Genomic DNA, 14,846 nt, shown 5'->3' on the forward strand with positions numbered 1-14,846 from the left:
AACTCCTTGAGGGTGAGGGCACTGCCAGCACCTAAACCAAACTGGTAGCATAATGCTTGGGAGATCCCAGACTATGAGGGGAAGAGATGCAATAGGAGCTGGGGAGGTCCTCATTTTTCAGACCTGGGTCTCTAGATTCATGGTAAAGCACAAACATTGACAACATTTCCTTTTTCTGACACCATTTCCTTGTTCTTGTTGATCACAAATGTTACTTTGTCTCTCTGTGGGAGAAGCTGATCTTACTCCATGCTATTTGAGTGCATGTAGCTAATTGAACAAGTCATTTTGAGAAAGAAAGGTAGGAAGGAAGAAATGGGAGATGAAGCAGTACTTGTTTGCTTCTAACATCGCTTAACAGATAGAAGAAACAATCCAAAGTTGAAACATATGGAAAACAGCATCTGGTTATTGGAACTTGGATGTTAATTGTTCTGACAGCTGAAATTTGTCTCCAGAAATCTCATGAAGCCAGCTGGTATTGGAGTTGTCTCTGGCTCATATTGTGACTCTTGCAAGTTTCTGGAGGCTTCCAATATTTCAGGGTGATCATCTTGTAGGAACAGCTGCTGCTTTAAGATTGTCATTCTTGTGCTAGCTGGAATCAGGAAATATATTCTTATGGGCTTGGTTCTGACTTGTAATATAAAAGTCTTAAGGTTGCTTCAAAAGTACTTCTTGGAACTTCAAGCCCTATGGAATTTGGTAACATGCCATTTATAGGTTTTTTTATATAGGTAGGGAGGGGGGAAAGCTTGATTACAGGTAATAGAAATGTCTTGAGTTTGATTTTGAGAAGTAACTAGAAGGTTCAGCTCTCAGTATGAACATCTCAAGTTAAAAAAATGTGGACTGGCAAACTTGGTAAGAACAATAACACTATTCTGCTTCCGAATGTGCCACAAGTTCTCTAATAATATATATTTCTTGCAATTGTTTCAGTGCCTGTTGTTTCCCCTCTGAGCTGGAAATGCCAGAAGCCTACTGGCATGTGTGCCCTGTCTCAGAGAAGAAAGAATATAAAGCTGTTTACAACATTGCCACGTTTGTATTTAGTACAAGCTACTTCACATCTTTCTGCAACTAAAGCTTAAATAGTGCTATCGACAAGATGTGCTCTGCGTGGCCCTGGCATTATTTTAAGTATAGAAACACAAGCTTTTATGTTTTTAAGTACAAACTGATTCCCTGCGCCCTGAGTTGATGTCGTTTTCCAAGGAGTGTGTGTAGCTCAGCTTGGTGCTGGGTATTGAGGGGGATACAGCCAAGCTTGTGTAGCTGCAGAAGGGCAAGGCCGGGAGAAGGCTGCATGGCACAGAACAATCTAGCTCCTTTAGGGAAGATTTTGATAGAGGTGTATTTTGAGGCCTGAGTCACTTAAATGCTATTTAAAAATAGCATTTTGACTTTTATTTGACATATATTGACTAATAATCAAAATAAAAACAGGAAAAAAGTTTCTGAAGCAGGTAAGAGTGTTCCAGAAAATACACTGAGTTATTCATATTTTGCTAACAATAGAAAGAACTCAAAAGGCAGGCCCCGGAATAGCAGGTAGTTTAATTAATGCAGATACTCTAAGGAGACTTAACCCATTACTATCTGAATGTAAGTTATAGTGTTTCAGCTGTAGTATTGTTTCTAGCTATATTCCTAACTTCTGCAAGTAAAACTCTAAATTCAATTTTGTTAACTTTTTGGCTTTGCAGTCTCAGAACAATAGATAAGCTACCTGTCATTTTAAAGAAAAAATCTAATGTGTTTGTATTAGTGAGTCAAACTTCAGGTTTTAACTTAAAGTTGCTGTTTCCTCATCAGGTAGGAACTAGAATTTGTTTTCATCCCTGCTTGAATGTTCCCCAAAGTTTCGCCCTGATTTACTCATTTGTGTCCAGGTTCTGAAATGCAGGGAATTCTGTTGCTTGGTCTAGAAAAGAAGTTGATGAGAAGCTTTTCTCTTTCAAGTCAGTATTTTTATAGCTTTAAATCAAAAGCATTTCCTGATTGTTTGAGGGGTCAGGCCTGTGGTACGTGTCTATCTCTTTGCAATATGGAAAACAGCTTTTAGGCAARAAAGAACAAGAGCAGGCTGCTCAGAAATGGATATTCTGTTGCAATTCAAAACACCAGATACTTGCAGTCCTAATAGCACACCTGTAATTTCTTTGGTAGAGCATTACCTTAACCAGTAATCAGCATTCCTGTTGCTCTAATAGCAATCCATCTGTGGTAGTTAGCTACGTGTAAGGAAATCAGATATTTGTCTATTCTGGAAGGTAAAATGTTCTTGTGAGCATTTGAATGAATATAAGGAAGAATCTCATGCAACTGAGGCCTGCAACAAGTTGCTCAGAGAGGTTGTGGAGTTATTCAAAAYCAAACTGGTGGTTTTCCTGCTCAGTGTGTTCTAGGTGACCCTGCTTGCACAGAGGGATTTGACTTAAATCATCTCCAAAGATCCCTTCCAGTCTCAATTATTCYGATTCTGTGATTCTAATCATTCTCTGTTTCTTAATCATTCTTCACCGTGAGGGTGACAGAGCCCTGGAACAGGCTGCCTCCACAACAGGAGGTTGTGGAGTCTCCTTTTCTGGAGGTCTTCAAAACCCACCTGGACACCACCCTGGGCCACATCCTCTGCGTGTCCCTGCTGGAGCAGGAAGGTTGGACTAGATCTCTAGAGATCCCTTCCAACCTTAACCATTCTGTGATTCTTGATCAGCTGGACTCCTGGGGACTTCAGCAATGAACACTCAGAGCAAATGCATCTCAGGTCCATGAAGATGAAATTTAGACCTAAAAATGTTGACAACTATAGGAAAATAGCACCTGGTGTATGTCAGTGTTTCACCCTGTCCCCTTTCTCATCTTGAGCACTAGTCAGCCCAGTAACTTGCAAAGAACTTCCAGGGCCATGGGGGAACYCTTGTCTTGTATGGATCTAAACAGGCAACATATCCCTTTTTCTAAAGAGAACATTTGTCAAGTTTTTCTGTCCAGCGCTAGGATGGAGTTAGGCAACCTGTTGATTTCTTCATGAAGAAATGCAGAGAAGTGCCCTAAAGAGTGTGCTCCTCAGGCAGGGACAAGAGCGACAAGGCACCTGGCTCTGTGTTTTGAAGTCYCAGGTTCAAAGATCCTTCTTACCTGATTTGGATTAGTTTGGACTACTGGCTGCCCTGGAAGAGCTTGCTTCTTCTGTAGGCTTTGGTCAGATTTTTTTTGCCAAAATTCATTGAAAATGTTTCTGAGAATTTTGACTCTTAAAAAGGGCGTATTCATCAAAAAACCTACATATTATAAAAATCAAGCTGAGTGTTTTGTTGAAATGCTTACGCTAGCAATTACTCAAGTCTCTGTRCATTGGTAATGTTAAATATAATTAAATACCTCTTAGTTTGATGAAGAACTCAGAATAATTTGAATTGTACAAATCCATGTCTCACTAAAGTATCATAATTGCGTATTATGCAAGTTACACTTTTGTAAATATGTTTGACTTCTAGATTTTAAGACCTACCTTTTTTTTAATGTTGATACATGGGTATGTATGAGTGCATTAAGTATGCTTTTATATATAGACCCCTATCAAGTTATCTATAGTAGGGGAAATTACAGCATCATAGTGGTTAATGGCAAATAGCATAAGAGGAAAAAGAAAATTAGCATTCCACACAGCAGGGCATTTCGGATGTTAATCTGCCTTGCAATGTAATTGACAGGGAAGCTGATATCTGGGAAGATTTTTATTCCTATCTTCTCTCTAAACAGTGTTCGGTGGATGTGCAGCATGGGAGACGGAGGAAAGGAAAGTTCTAGTCAAGTGAATTTTCTCTACCTGAAAAGATGTTAAGTTCCTTTAGAAGGTAGTTAATCACTGAGAGAGCAACAGATGAAGAAACTGGATAAAGCACTTGTGGTTCCAAAAGTTTTTATTGATTGTGTCCTCTCAAGAAAATTCAGCTCAACCTCTTAAAAACCTTGAATGATTAAAGCTTGGGCAGTCCACTATGGACAAAGCAAATGAGAATTGCTTCAAAACTAGACATTTAGAGCTAGGATAGTTAAACAGAGGGAAAAGGCTGCTTTCTTACTTTGAAATCACAGGTGGGAGACAGCAACTGAGATGGTGATCTTAAGGCAGGAGCTTTCTTAAGAAATCCTTCTTTGTATAACAGGTTGGTGAATTTTGGGCAAAACTGTTTTATTTCTGGGGAAGYGCTCTCTTAGAACACAAACCCAGGGCTTTGAGGAAGATAGATCTTTACTCCATCAAAACTACTTGTTCACCTTGGACTAATGTCCTAAATAAAATTAGAGGACAGAGAATGAGACTTCATAAATACCTCAGGCTCGTTAACTACGAGTGCCTGTTTCCCACAGCTGCAAGCTACACCTACAGCAGCCCCTCTGCAAGTCTGCTCATTCAGTTGGAGTGTGACTAGCAAGCAGTGTAAGTTATGAACAGAGCATCCAGGCCTGAGGAGTTGTGCTTGAACTGTACTTCGCCTTCTTGAACTTGAATTCCATGGAGGCCTGCAGGAGTGAAACCCTTGGCYTCTCCTACCTTTGGGTTTGGGAAGCTAGGTACATTAAAGGCAGTAGGGAAAAGCCCTACAATGGTAGCTGCTGGATGAATTGACTCTYTGGGTTTTCTTTTGAGATACTGCTGAAACCACAGTAACAGGTCACCAGTTCATGTGCTACTCAGAAGTCTAAGACACTRTAAAGCTGATTTAGAAAGCATTACTACTGGAGTCAATGAGTATTACTGAAGCTAAAACTATAAAGCTGTTTGTCTTAAACTGAAAAGTACTGTGACAGCCTTGTAATAGTTTTTTCTTGGGTGATGATTCCTAATTTAGTTACACTCAGATATCAGAAGTAATGCTGTAATTTCAGAAGTTATCACCTGTCAGCTGAGCTGTGGAAAAAATAATGGCTGTGTGCATACTTTAGAATCATCCATCTTTAAATAAAATGTTCTGGATTAGACGACTGGAACCAACCTTCTCAAAAACTGTTTATCCCAGCTAGTCTGGGATACCACCCAGACCACACAGGGTGGCACTGGATGCCACCCTGTGCCACATGCTTTAGGTGTGCCYGCTTGAGCAGGAAGGTTGGGCTAGATGATCTCTACAGGTCCCTTCCAACCTTGAATATTCTGTGATTATTGTTTTGGTCTAAGTTGGTGTTTGAGACAGGAATTCTCCCAGAAGAAGTTTTAGATGATGGAGCAGATCTCGAACCCTAGATTTATATTTTAGTGCAACTGGACAGTGTTGGGTTACATACAGTATTCTCCCCTTGACTATATTTATACCTGTGAGCTCAGAATTTGTTATAGCTCTTCTGGCTTTCATCCAAAATACTCAAAGCACCCAACAAACTTTTAAAATTGCYGTTATAACACCAATGAGTAAACATAGGCCTAGAAAGATTAAGGGAATTTTCCAAAGCCTTTTGAAGTGTGTAAGTATTTTCTCATTGAATTTAGGTCAGACCTTCAGTGACTTGTTCAGACATACGGAAAATACCTGGAAAAGATCTTCATGAGTATAGTGCAAATTCCAGGCAATGCTTCTGTATCCGGAAATACAGAAGAGTTGCAGGCACACTTCTTGTGAGGTTATGTAGTTCTAATAAATAGTATGTCACCAAAGCACGTATCTAGCCAGACAAGGTCTTAAGTCACTAAATGCTTGTTTTTGGCCTAAACAACAGGCAAAGAAAAGACTGTGCCAGAATATCTGTGGCTGTCTGCCAGTTTAAACCAAGAAGAGGGAGAAAGCCCTGAACTAGTAATTCATAGGGCCACYGTGCATCGCATTCATCTGGCACAATATAATAAGAATTAAAGTACAGAAGAAGCACATGCTTAAAGCAGCTGGAAATGCAGAGGTAGTTGCTGGTTGAATTTGTTGCTGTGAACTTAGAMCCTCAAATTGCTAAAATTCTGTATCTGAGGTAGTTGTGTTGGAGTCTGCACTCAGTGCGAGGAACAGGCATCTTCAGAGATTTATTYCTCTCATTCATACCAGATCTAATGAATTTCTTGCCCCTGATGGTAGACACTTGAAATTTCAACTAAGCCAAAGATAGGTGAGCAGTTATTCTTTGCAGTAGGAACTGCATTATCTGGTTGGAATTGAACCTATTCACTGAAATGAGTGCTGAGATACAGGGTGAAAAGATTCTGCCCTTGTCCCAGGGTGAACTGAGTACTGGCAGGGTGAAATAATTCTGTTTCCCAACGAATGCTGCACACTCACAACGTGGCTTCTGACTGTTCTGCCTCACAGGCTTGTGCAGGAATCTTCCAGAGACTTACTCTGGGCTTGGGGTTGCCATAAATGCAATCGTTATCCATCTGTATTCAATGCCATTATTATTTATGTTATTGAATTCCCTGGAGATAAAATTAAAATAAAGCTTTTTTTTCCCCTCTCTTTCCATCTCAAGCTCCTGTTTTTATTTCCTCTTTCTCTTTAACAACCTTGTTTCCCAGGAGACCGCTTGATGTGTTCTTGTGTTTCCAAGAGACTGCAGTTCAATAAGTTGGGAGTTAATTGCCAGCTGGGAGTTTCCAGATGTTTATGCACTAGCCCAAAGAGCTGTCCAGCGGTAGCAAATGAACATCTGGAGAAATAATCCAAACGAAGCATCTTTCAGCTGATTGACACATGTCTGGAAAACTCTTCATGTTTAAGAGAAAAGGAATTGAAATTAGGAGCAGCTAGGAGCAAATCCTTCATTATCAATAATCAGACAATTAGTTTGTTTAAATTCAGATATAGTTCTCAAGCTCTGCACTCCATCATGCTTACAAGCAGCTGACAAATAATGCATGGCCTTCGCTCTGTCTTTCCTTGAGATGTGTTTAGAAATGCTCATTATGCACAGGGCTGGATGGTGCAACTGATTTATAATGGAATATGAAGCCTTTCACYCTGCAGTCAGATTCATATCCAAAACAAACAGCTGATGGCAAATGAGCTGTTAAGTAGGGCTGTTTAAGGATTTTCCATCAAGATGGTGGTTTGGTGAAATAGTTTGTTCTGTAGCAAACCAAACTTTCTATGGAGAAAACTGATCATTCTTAAGCCTTTTCTATCTGAGAAATCCAATTTGAAGGGGGGAAAAAAGTTTGAGAAATCTAGTAGTTGTTTCATCTGGTATTTCAAGACTCAACTATTGAGGGTGTTGTATCCTGTGGTGTTAGAGACTGAGGTTTGGTGCTCTGACCTTTGAGCCTTCAGGAAACATTATTTATATCTTTAGAAAGGGCCATACCTATTCATCGTGAAAGAGGTAGCCTAAGAAAAGGGGCARTGTGAAAGAGGTGCTGCAGCTCTGCTTTCATTAGGCAGGAAAATGCTATAGACACATRGAGTGTTTTGATGTTTGAGGTTGGGGTCAGGGCAACAGGGGATAGGAAAGAAACTTCTTGTAACCTAATGCACCAGGAACTGAAATATTGGAAATCCTTGCAGGATTGAGTAATAGATTTCTACTGTTTTATTGCAATCCAGGTATTAAAGCACTTGAAAAATATTCTAGCTGAGGATTTTTTTACCTCCTACAGAGCAATTTTATGTAAAAAGTAAAGATAAGACTATTTAAAAAAAAAAAAAAAAAAAAGCCCCACCTATAAACAGGCCTTTTTCAGTCCAAGTCTAGTAACTGAAGTCAACAGGAAAGATTAAGCTCTCTGTTCTTCCAGCTGGCCATAGCTGCAATAGTATCCACTAGTTCTGTTGAGAGCTCAGGATTCACTTGAAATAAATTATTTTTTTCATAAATAAATGTCTTTTTGCCTAACAGGGCCTGGACGGAGTATAATTTGTGTGCATGATGTAATCTAAAAACCTTCAAAAAAAAAAAACCCTCAAGCATGTTTTCCAGGGAAAAAAAAGTGCTTGTTTTTTGATGTCAGAGCATGTGCAAACTTCTGACTTGATTTGCTCCTCTTCATTTCAAATTTCTGTCCCGAGTGCCTTGTTTGGGAGTTGGTGACGTTCACTTGAATTCTGTTAAATAGCATTTCTGAGAATTTGCTACTTCGAGCACTTGCACAAACATCTTTGGAGAGGACTTCAGGCAGGTTGTTCCCTCCTGAGAACTTACTCCCACACGCACCTTCTGTGGATCTTGGAAGGCAACGTTGCTCTTACAAAGAGAGGAGGAGGAGGAGGAGTCTGCTGTCTACTCCATCCGAATTACAGTCACGAAGTGGTAGGAGTTGCAGGACGTTGTTACCCTGAACTGTCGTCGTGGCCATCACAATAAGGAGAAAAATATAGCTATCATTATGGGAGCTTTACACTGCATAGTTTATCTCTATAACAGTGCACTATGATGTGCCTAATTAGACTGTATCAGCTGTTCCACGTCTGCTACTAAAGGGAGACTTTCTTATTGTGTCTAGTCAACAGAGAGCTCTCAGCCTGTGATTTAGCACTGAAATTAAATTTAAGCATAGCTTCCCATTTGATTATCAAGCTATGGGTGACTTAAGGATCCTTTTCAATCCGTTACCTCCACTAGCTGTAAAGTGGCTCTGCTACAGTTTGATAGATGCGAACAAACTGAAGCCTCGTGCATTGAAAGTTAGAGGGAAATGAATCCAAATAATTGGAGGGCACAAACTTTTGCTGTGCTGTGTCCTTCACTGATTGTTGACTTGCTTGTGAGACTTGCACCTGTTGACAAAAAATGTATTTTATTGGCTGAAATACACCAAAAGGAGCTTGAGAGAGCAATGTAGGGTGCAACATATATATATATATTTATTTTTTTCCCCTATGTCCCTTTGGAACAATAACTCAACCGGTGCTGTCATAGTGAGGGGAGTAGTTAGGRAGTAGTATTTCCATGAAATAATCTCTAAGAATAAGTATATATTCCTATCTAGTCTTTTGTATATGCTAATGTATTAGGAACACTGTGAAGTAGCAACACAGATGTGCCTTCCTTCRCTAATATTTTCTAAGGAACCTAAGCTCCCACCCTCTTTATCTAAGGATGAAACAAGGGATGTTGTCTGAACAGAAAGATCACAGTGGTGATTTGGGCCCCAGAGACTTCATAGTCTAGTGTTTAGCCACCTTTTGCATGCTTTAGGAGAAGGTGAGTGGGCCAAGATGACATTATGGGATGATAYGGAGAACCTGCTAAGGAAACAAACTTGTGCTGCTCCTGTAAGATCCTCACAACTTGAGGGACATGTTGCCTGGGCCTTGAAAGCTGTGGTTATCTCCACTTCAGGTTGCTGGCGAGGTTGCAGATGTTCTGTAGTAACTTCAAAGAAAATGTCCTCTGCATAACAAGCACATCTTTTGCTGCAGGAACTGGCAGGTTTTCAGTATACTGCAGTAAGCAGGAATAATCTGATCACAKCAGACACGAGTGATACAAGACGTTGCAATATTGATTTCTTATACAGAAAGGGGGGCACGAGGTTGGGCAGAGGAGCTGAGAGCTCTGCCCTACCGTAACAGGGATTTAGCATTTAGTTGAAAAAGTAACTTTCTGGAGGGACCAAGGATATGAGATACTGAAGCAGCTCTGGAGTTCTAATGATTTGTAGAGCGTCATGGATGTTTTTGGATTATTTGTTTGTTTGTTTTTTGCTGTGATTGTCTTTGTGTGGCTAGAAGCCAATGAGCCCTTGCAGCAGCGTATGCAGGGGGGTGGCTTTCTGGTGTGAACACAAACAGGGAGATTGCTTGTGGATGCAAGTCAGGCTAGATCCTAGGCGTAGTCCTCTGCAGTAGGAAGTCCTAAGTCCTTGTATGCCCTTTATTTCAAGTGCTTGGTACAAAAGAAGGGCGTGAGACCTTCAGCATGTTATGGCGATAAGGGTCTTACTCCCGATGCTGCTGGTCAAGCAGAAGTAGGATCTTATGCCCCACTTTGCTGCCCTGTGAGTTCTCTGAGTTCATTAATTTTGTACAATCCTGCATATATGATACTAAAAAATGTATTCAAATAAAAATACACATTCATATTTATGCTGTTGCTCACTCTTCACCAGGGCTTAGAGGAATCATGATAGCTTCGTTTCTTGGCTCTTTACTGCTGACCTACTAAGGAGAGTTTTATGGTTGTTTTACTGAGGATGAGATGATGATGATCATGGGAAAGCACTCTGCTCTATATCCCAATTTTAAACTGGTCTGCTCTGGAATACTGCTCTTACTGAGGACTTTTGCCTTCTGTTTACAGGCTGTGCCTTCCTAACGTACTGCGAAAGAGAGTCTGCTCTAAAGGCCCAGAGTGCACTGCATGAACAGAAGACACTGCCAGGGGTGAGTCCACATTTAGATATGTACACTTATATATTTAATAATCTAAAATAGGTTACATACGGAGTTCCCACTGTGGATTYGAAAGCAGAATGTATCCACTTACTTGAATGACTCACTGTTTGCTTTGTGCATGTAAAACCAAGATGCCACCAGCCCGCTGGAGTAGTTTCCATGCAGAAAAGTAAAAGCTTTTTTGCTCTAATCACAAAACAGGTAGAGGTAATTAACTGGTTATGGGCTGAATTCTGCCAGCCTTGCTCAACTGAGAAAAAGCCTTAGGCTTCTGCCCCCTCTAGTGAAATGTTAAAAATGCTTACCAGGTACTATCTCTCAGTATTTTTCTTCTCTGAGGCARGGTGTGGCAGCAAGAAATCAAGAAACAAATCGCATTATTGAGTTATCACAGAATGAAAACATATTCCTGATGACAAAGTGGTTTGACTCAGTTACTTTAGTATTCAAGCAGCTGTAGCAGATTGGAAAGGCGGTGAGACAAGGAGAAAAGAGAGAGAGGAGAGACGAACACAAGATAATGAGGAAAATTATTCACATGAGCAAGATCTAAGGTTCAGACAACACAAGTGGAACTAAAAATAGAATCAGTGTTATGTGGGGAAGACCTGCCCTGCTGGGATGGGTTTCCAATTTAGCAGTAGTGGGAGGAAGGAGGGGGAGATTATTTGGATTCAGCTGGGGTACATGGGCTGGAAACAGCTGAGTGTGGTACTGTGGTACTTGTGGCTAGAAAAAAAACTGGTTTGACTCTAACACAGAAACTAGACATCAAGCACTTGAGTGTAATTCTGAAAGTTTCAGGTTGTATCTAAAATGAAAGGTGATTGACCTCTAAGCTGCCTTTATTACTACAGAAAAACTGAGTCTGTCCACAACTTCTCCACAAAACCTGAGGGGTGTTGCACTAGTTGCTCTGTGCTGATGAAGATAGTGCTGGTTCTGTTCTGCTTATTTATTATCCTAGGTCTATTTTCCAACTGACTCTTTGCCACCTTGCCAGTATGAGGATGCCCACACACTTGATCTTCTGTATTTATTTTTGCCTTAAATGCCATTCTTTATGTGAATATGTATATATTTCACTCACTAAAAAAAAAAAAAAAAAAAAAAAAAAATTCTTCCTGTTACCTGGCAACCCTGATTTTTTTTCTTTGGAAAAAAAAATAGTCACAGACTGTTTGAATGGTTTAAGTCTTACTAGGATTAAGTTTTTCTCTTCTCAGTTACTAGTATTAACAGGTAATTCTTTTCATCTTTCTCCTCTGCCTGATGGAGCTGCATGTATGGAAAACACTTATTTTGAACAGAGATACTTTGAGTAACAATTTCTTTTACTTGAAAATTCTCGAATGAATTTGAAAGTGGTGCACGTGCAAGTATCAAATCGAGAGCTATACTTGCAGTGTATGAGGTGTGTATTTAAAAGATGCCAACTAAAATTCCAGTTGTCTTCACTGAGATTGTTCCTTATTAGCAGTCAGACTCCTAGCTCACATATGGAGCTCAAACCTTCTCTGTGTCTCATCTTGAAACTGTGTGACATTTCAGTGAAGTTAGGGAACCAGTAACTTCAGTAATGATAGAGGATTCAGATTTTTAAATCCTTTTAAAGAACCTTTCTTTATATTTCCACACTTCTGAATTTCAACTTGAATTTTGGAAATTCTGAAATCAGGAAAATCTTAAACAAAACTGTTGTCTTAGACAATGGCAAAATTCAACCAGGTTGATTATTTTTTWAAAAATATATATAAATAGCAGCCTGCCGGTTTTCAGGAGTTCTGAGCTCCGGCCTCTCCTATCCCATTCATTTCCAGTTCTGTTTTTCTCAGGATAGAGCCTTATTTTCCCATAGCAAACCCTGTGCATGCAGTTTTCTGCCAGGTTCCTGAACTCATCTTCTGAATGATGTCACTACAGTTTATTTAAGGAAACCAGCCTTGTCTGTTGATAAACTATCATGCTCAGACACTGTTTTATGCTTCTTATGTGACTAGCAAGGAATTATTTATGACTTACCTGACTGTATTTGATAACATACACCGACAATATCAAGCATAGTTCATCACTGTAAAATAGGAAGCACTCGTAAGGTCAAGGGTCTAAGTCCTCATTCACCTGAGTTCACAAATAATACATATATAGCACCTTCTCCCGACCCTCCAGCATCTGTGACACAAGCAGTACTCCTGAGGAACTATGAAAAATAATTAGTGGGTCTGGTATAAGAAAAAAGGAATAATTACTACAGTGAGTTTTTGAGTAGAGATGCTTTTCTCCCCCACAGTAAATGGTATATTTGTCTGCCCTTGCAGTGTTGCTGTGTTCTTTCTATTATAAAACAGAGAATTGAGTCATTTTTAATAATATGCATATGAATGCTAATGTATGGAAATAGTGAGGCATCAGGAGTTTGTGTCCAGATTCAGATGCCTTGCCTCTTAGCTATGTATCACTGTATTTTTAGTGGAGTGGCTACATGCACATATTTTACAGTAATTACTTTCTGGATGTGCTTTGTAAGATGACAGAAATATGTGAAGCATATTTCTATGTTATATGTGGGACATAAAGTCATCTTGTGGAATAATCAAAAGACTTCCAAGCAGGTATGTGTTGATTAATAAAGTCTTTATTGTGCTTTGTTTTGGGACGGGATGGATATTTTGTAGATACTAGAATGGGATATAAGACAAAATTATCAGTTGAATATTCCTCACTTAATTAGGTTGTTTTGGACAGTTTGAAATTCTGCCTTGCCTAAAATTGAAGGTGAAGGTAGCAGCATATAATGTGTGTGTGTAAAGAGCACTTTTGTGAGCGCCAGACGCCTCAAATTCTAACGTTTTGTTTGTGATTGTTTATTTTACATATAATAGAGTAGCTGGATGATGAAGTATATTAGTTCTTTAATAATTTATAGAAATGCTTTGATGTTGCAGTAATTACATTAAAGGTCACATATCAAAGGTAATTTGGTTGAGCAGCTGTGATGGTTTCTCAGAAGCAATCAATATTGCTGTCCGTGGTGCAGATTTCACCGAGGGGACTGCCAGATTAAAGGAGGCTTATTACCAGCCAGCCAGACACGAGGGAAATCAAGAACAGATTGGAGAGATGCACTATTCTCTTTCCCCACCTATAATTAACACTGTTCACCATAATCTGTGCTAATCCTTCATAGTGGGAAACCACTTATGTGTTTTTTTTTTCCTCTCTGATATCAGGCAAGGAAGGGTAATTTGGGGAGAGGGAAAGAGAAAGTAGAGGAAGTAAAAGTTGATTCGCCCTTGGGATTTTTGATCCTTGTRTTTTTCTCAGTGATCAAGTGCAATATCAGAAACACGTCTCCTCATTTGGGGGAAAACGCGGGGGAAAAGGTGATCTAGACAATGACAGTGCAGGGGACATGAGAAAAATATCTGCCTGCAGATTTGGTATAATATTATCTATTTGCCCCACAAAGCTCCACAGGAAATGAAATCAGGGAAATAAAATTATGTTTTAAGTGTAGTCATTTTGATTACAAATTATAGTGAAGCCAACTTTTTCTCCCCTTTTTTCTCTTTCTGAAGCGAATGGCAGAGGATAATGCTGAGAAATGTAATTACACTATCAAGATCTACTTTTATTTATAGCACAAATAAACTGAGCTCATGTATGATAAGCACAGCAGCATTTTTCCTCTGGTTCTTTGTGGCGCGCTCTGCACTGGGAGGGRATAGTCCATGGATACTTGGTTGGAGGCACTGCCTTTTTGCATAATGTTAAAACCTCCCCGTAAGATTCACATAGAATAACTATGAAATTAAGCAGCTAGGAAACTATTAACTTCAGAAATCTGAAGGTCTTATTGAAGTTAGGAAGTAAGCAGGACTTTTTCCTTTTTTCTTTTTATTTTTTTTTCCCAATATGCTTTTCTTCTAAAAGGAAGGATAGTACTGTGTATGTATTAAATTGATCTGCAAATAATTAGTGTTTTCTTCCTAATAGTTCCTTGTCTTTTCAGCCACAGAAAACAAACATTCTGTCATAGTCACCCTCATCCTTCTTTAAAAAAAAAATCTCTTTAACATTAAAAGACAGGTGGGCTCATAAAGCTGTTATTAAGCCCTTGTTGAAAACTAATGAAACTAAAGTTGTGGCTAGTCTTCCAAAAATGTCATGCATGCTATTGCTCTCATTTGGTTAAAGCTCATATGTGAGGAAGGGCTCCTGAGCAGCAGAAGTCTTGCAAAATCTAGCCTTTCTTGACTTCTTATTATGAGATTTAAATGAAACACAAGTAGCACACAGACCTTGTAAGAGTCCCGTATGTGTAACATGAATTTCACCCATTTAAGCAGACCCTACTATAATTGTGCAGTCTTTACTGCCCTTTCTAAGGTTTCAGAGGCCTTTCCAAAAGCCATGAAACCACATACCACCCTACACCCTGTGTTAAGTCAAAAGTGATGATATATTCCTGCACCTCCTCATTTCAAAAGTGTGGAGTTTTGTTCTTGCTTTTTTTTTTTT

At 39.4% G+C, this 14,846-nt stretch overlaps 1 protein-coding gene across 10 annotated transcripts in view; it reads left to right on the forward strand.

The window, feature by feature from the left end:
* Positions 1-14,846, forward strand: part of CELF4 (CUGBP Elav-like family member 4) — a 674,752-nt gene that overhangs the window by 78,413 nt on the left and 581,493 nt on the right. For all 10 annotated transcript variants that reach the window (XM_026039579.1, XM_026039573.1, XM_026039620.1 and 7 more), the window contains exon 2: positions 10,231-10,313. In XM_026039579.1, the coding sequence (XP_025895364.1) occupies positions 10,231-10,313 (83 nt within the window). The remainder of the gene's footprint in view (positions 1-10,230; positions 10,314-14,846) is intronic.

This window comes from Nothoprocta perdicaria, unplaced genomic scaffold, assembly GCF_003342845.1.
Source record: "Nothoprocta perdicaria isolate Ctin4 unplaced genomic scaffold, notPer1 scaffold_10, whole genome shotgun sequence".
In the NCBI taxonomy this organism is placed as follows: domain Eukaryota; kingdom Metazoa; phylum Chordata; class Aves; order Tinamiformes; family Tinamidae; genus Nothoprocta; species Nothoprocta perdicaria.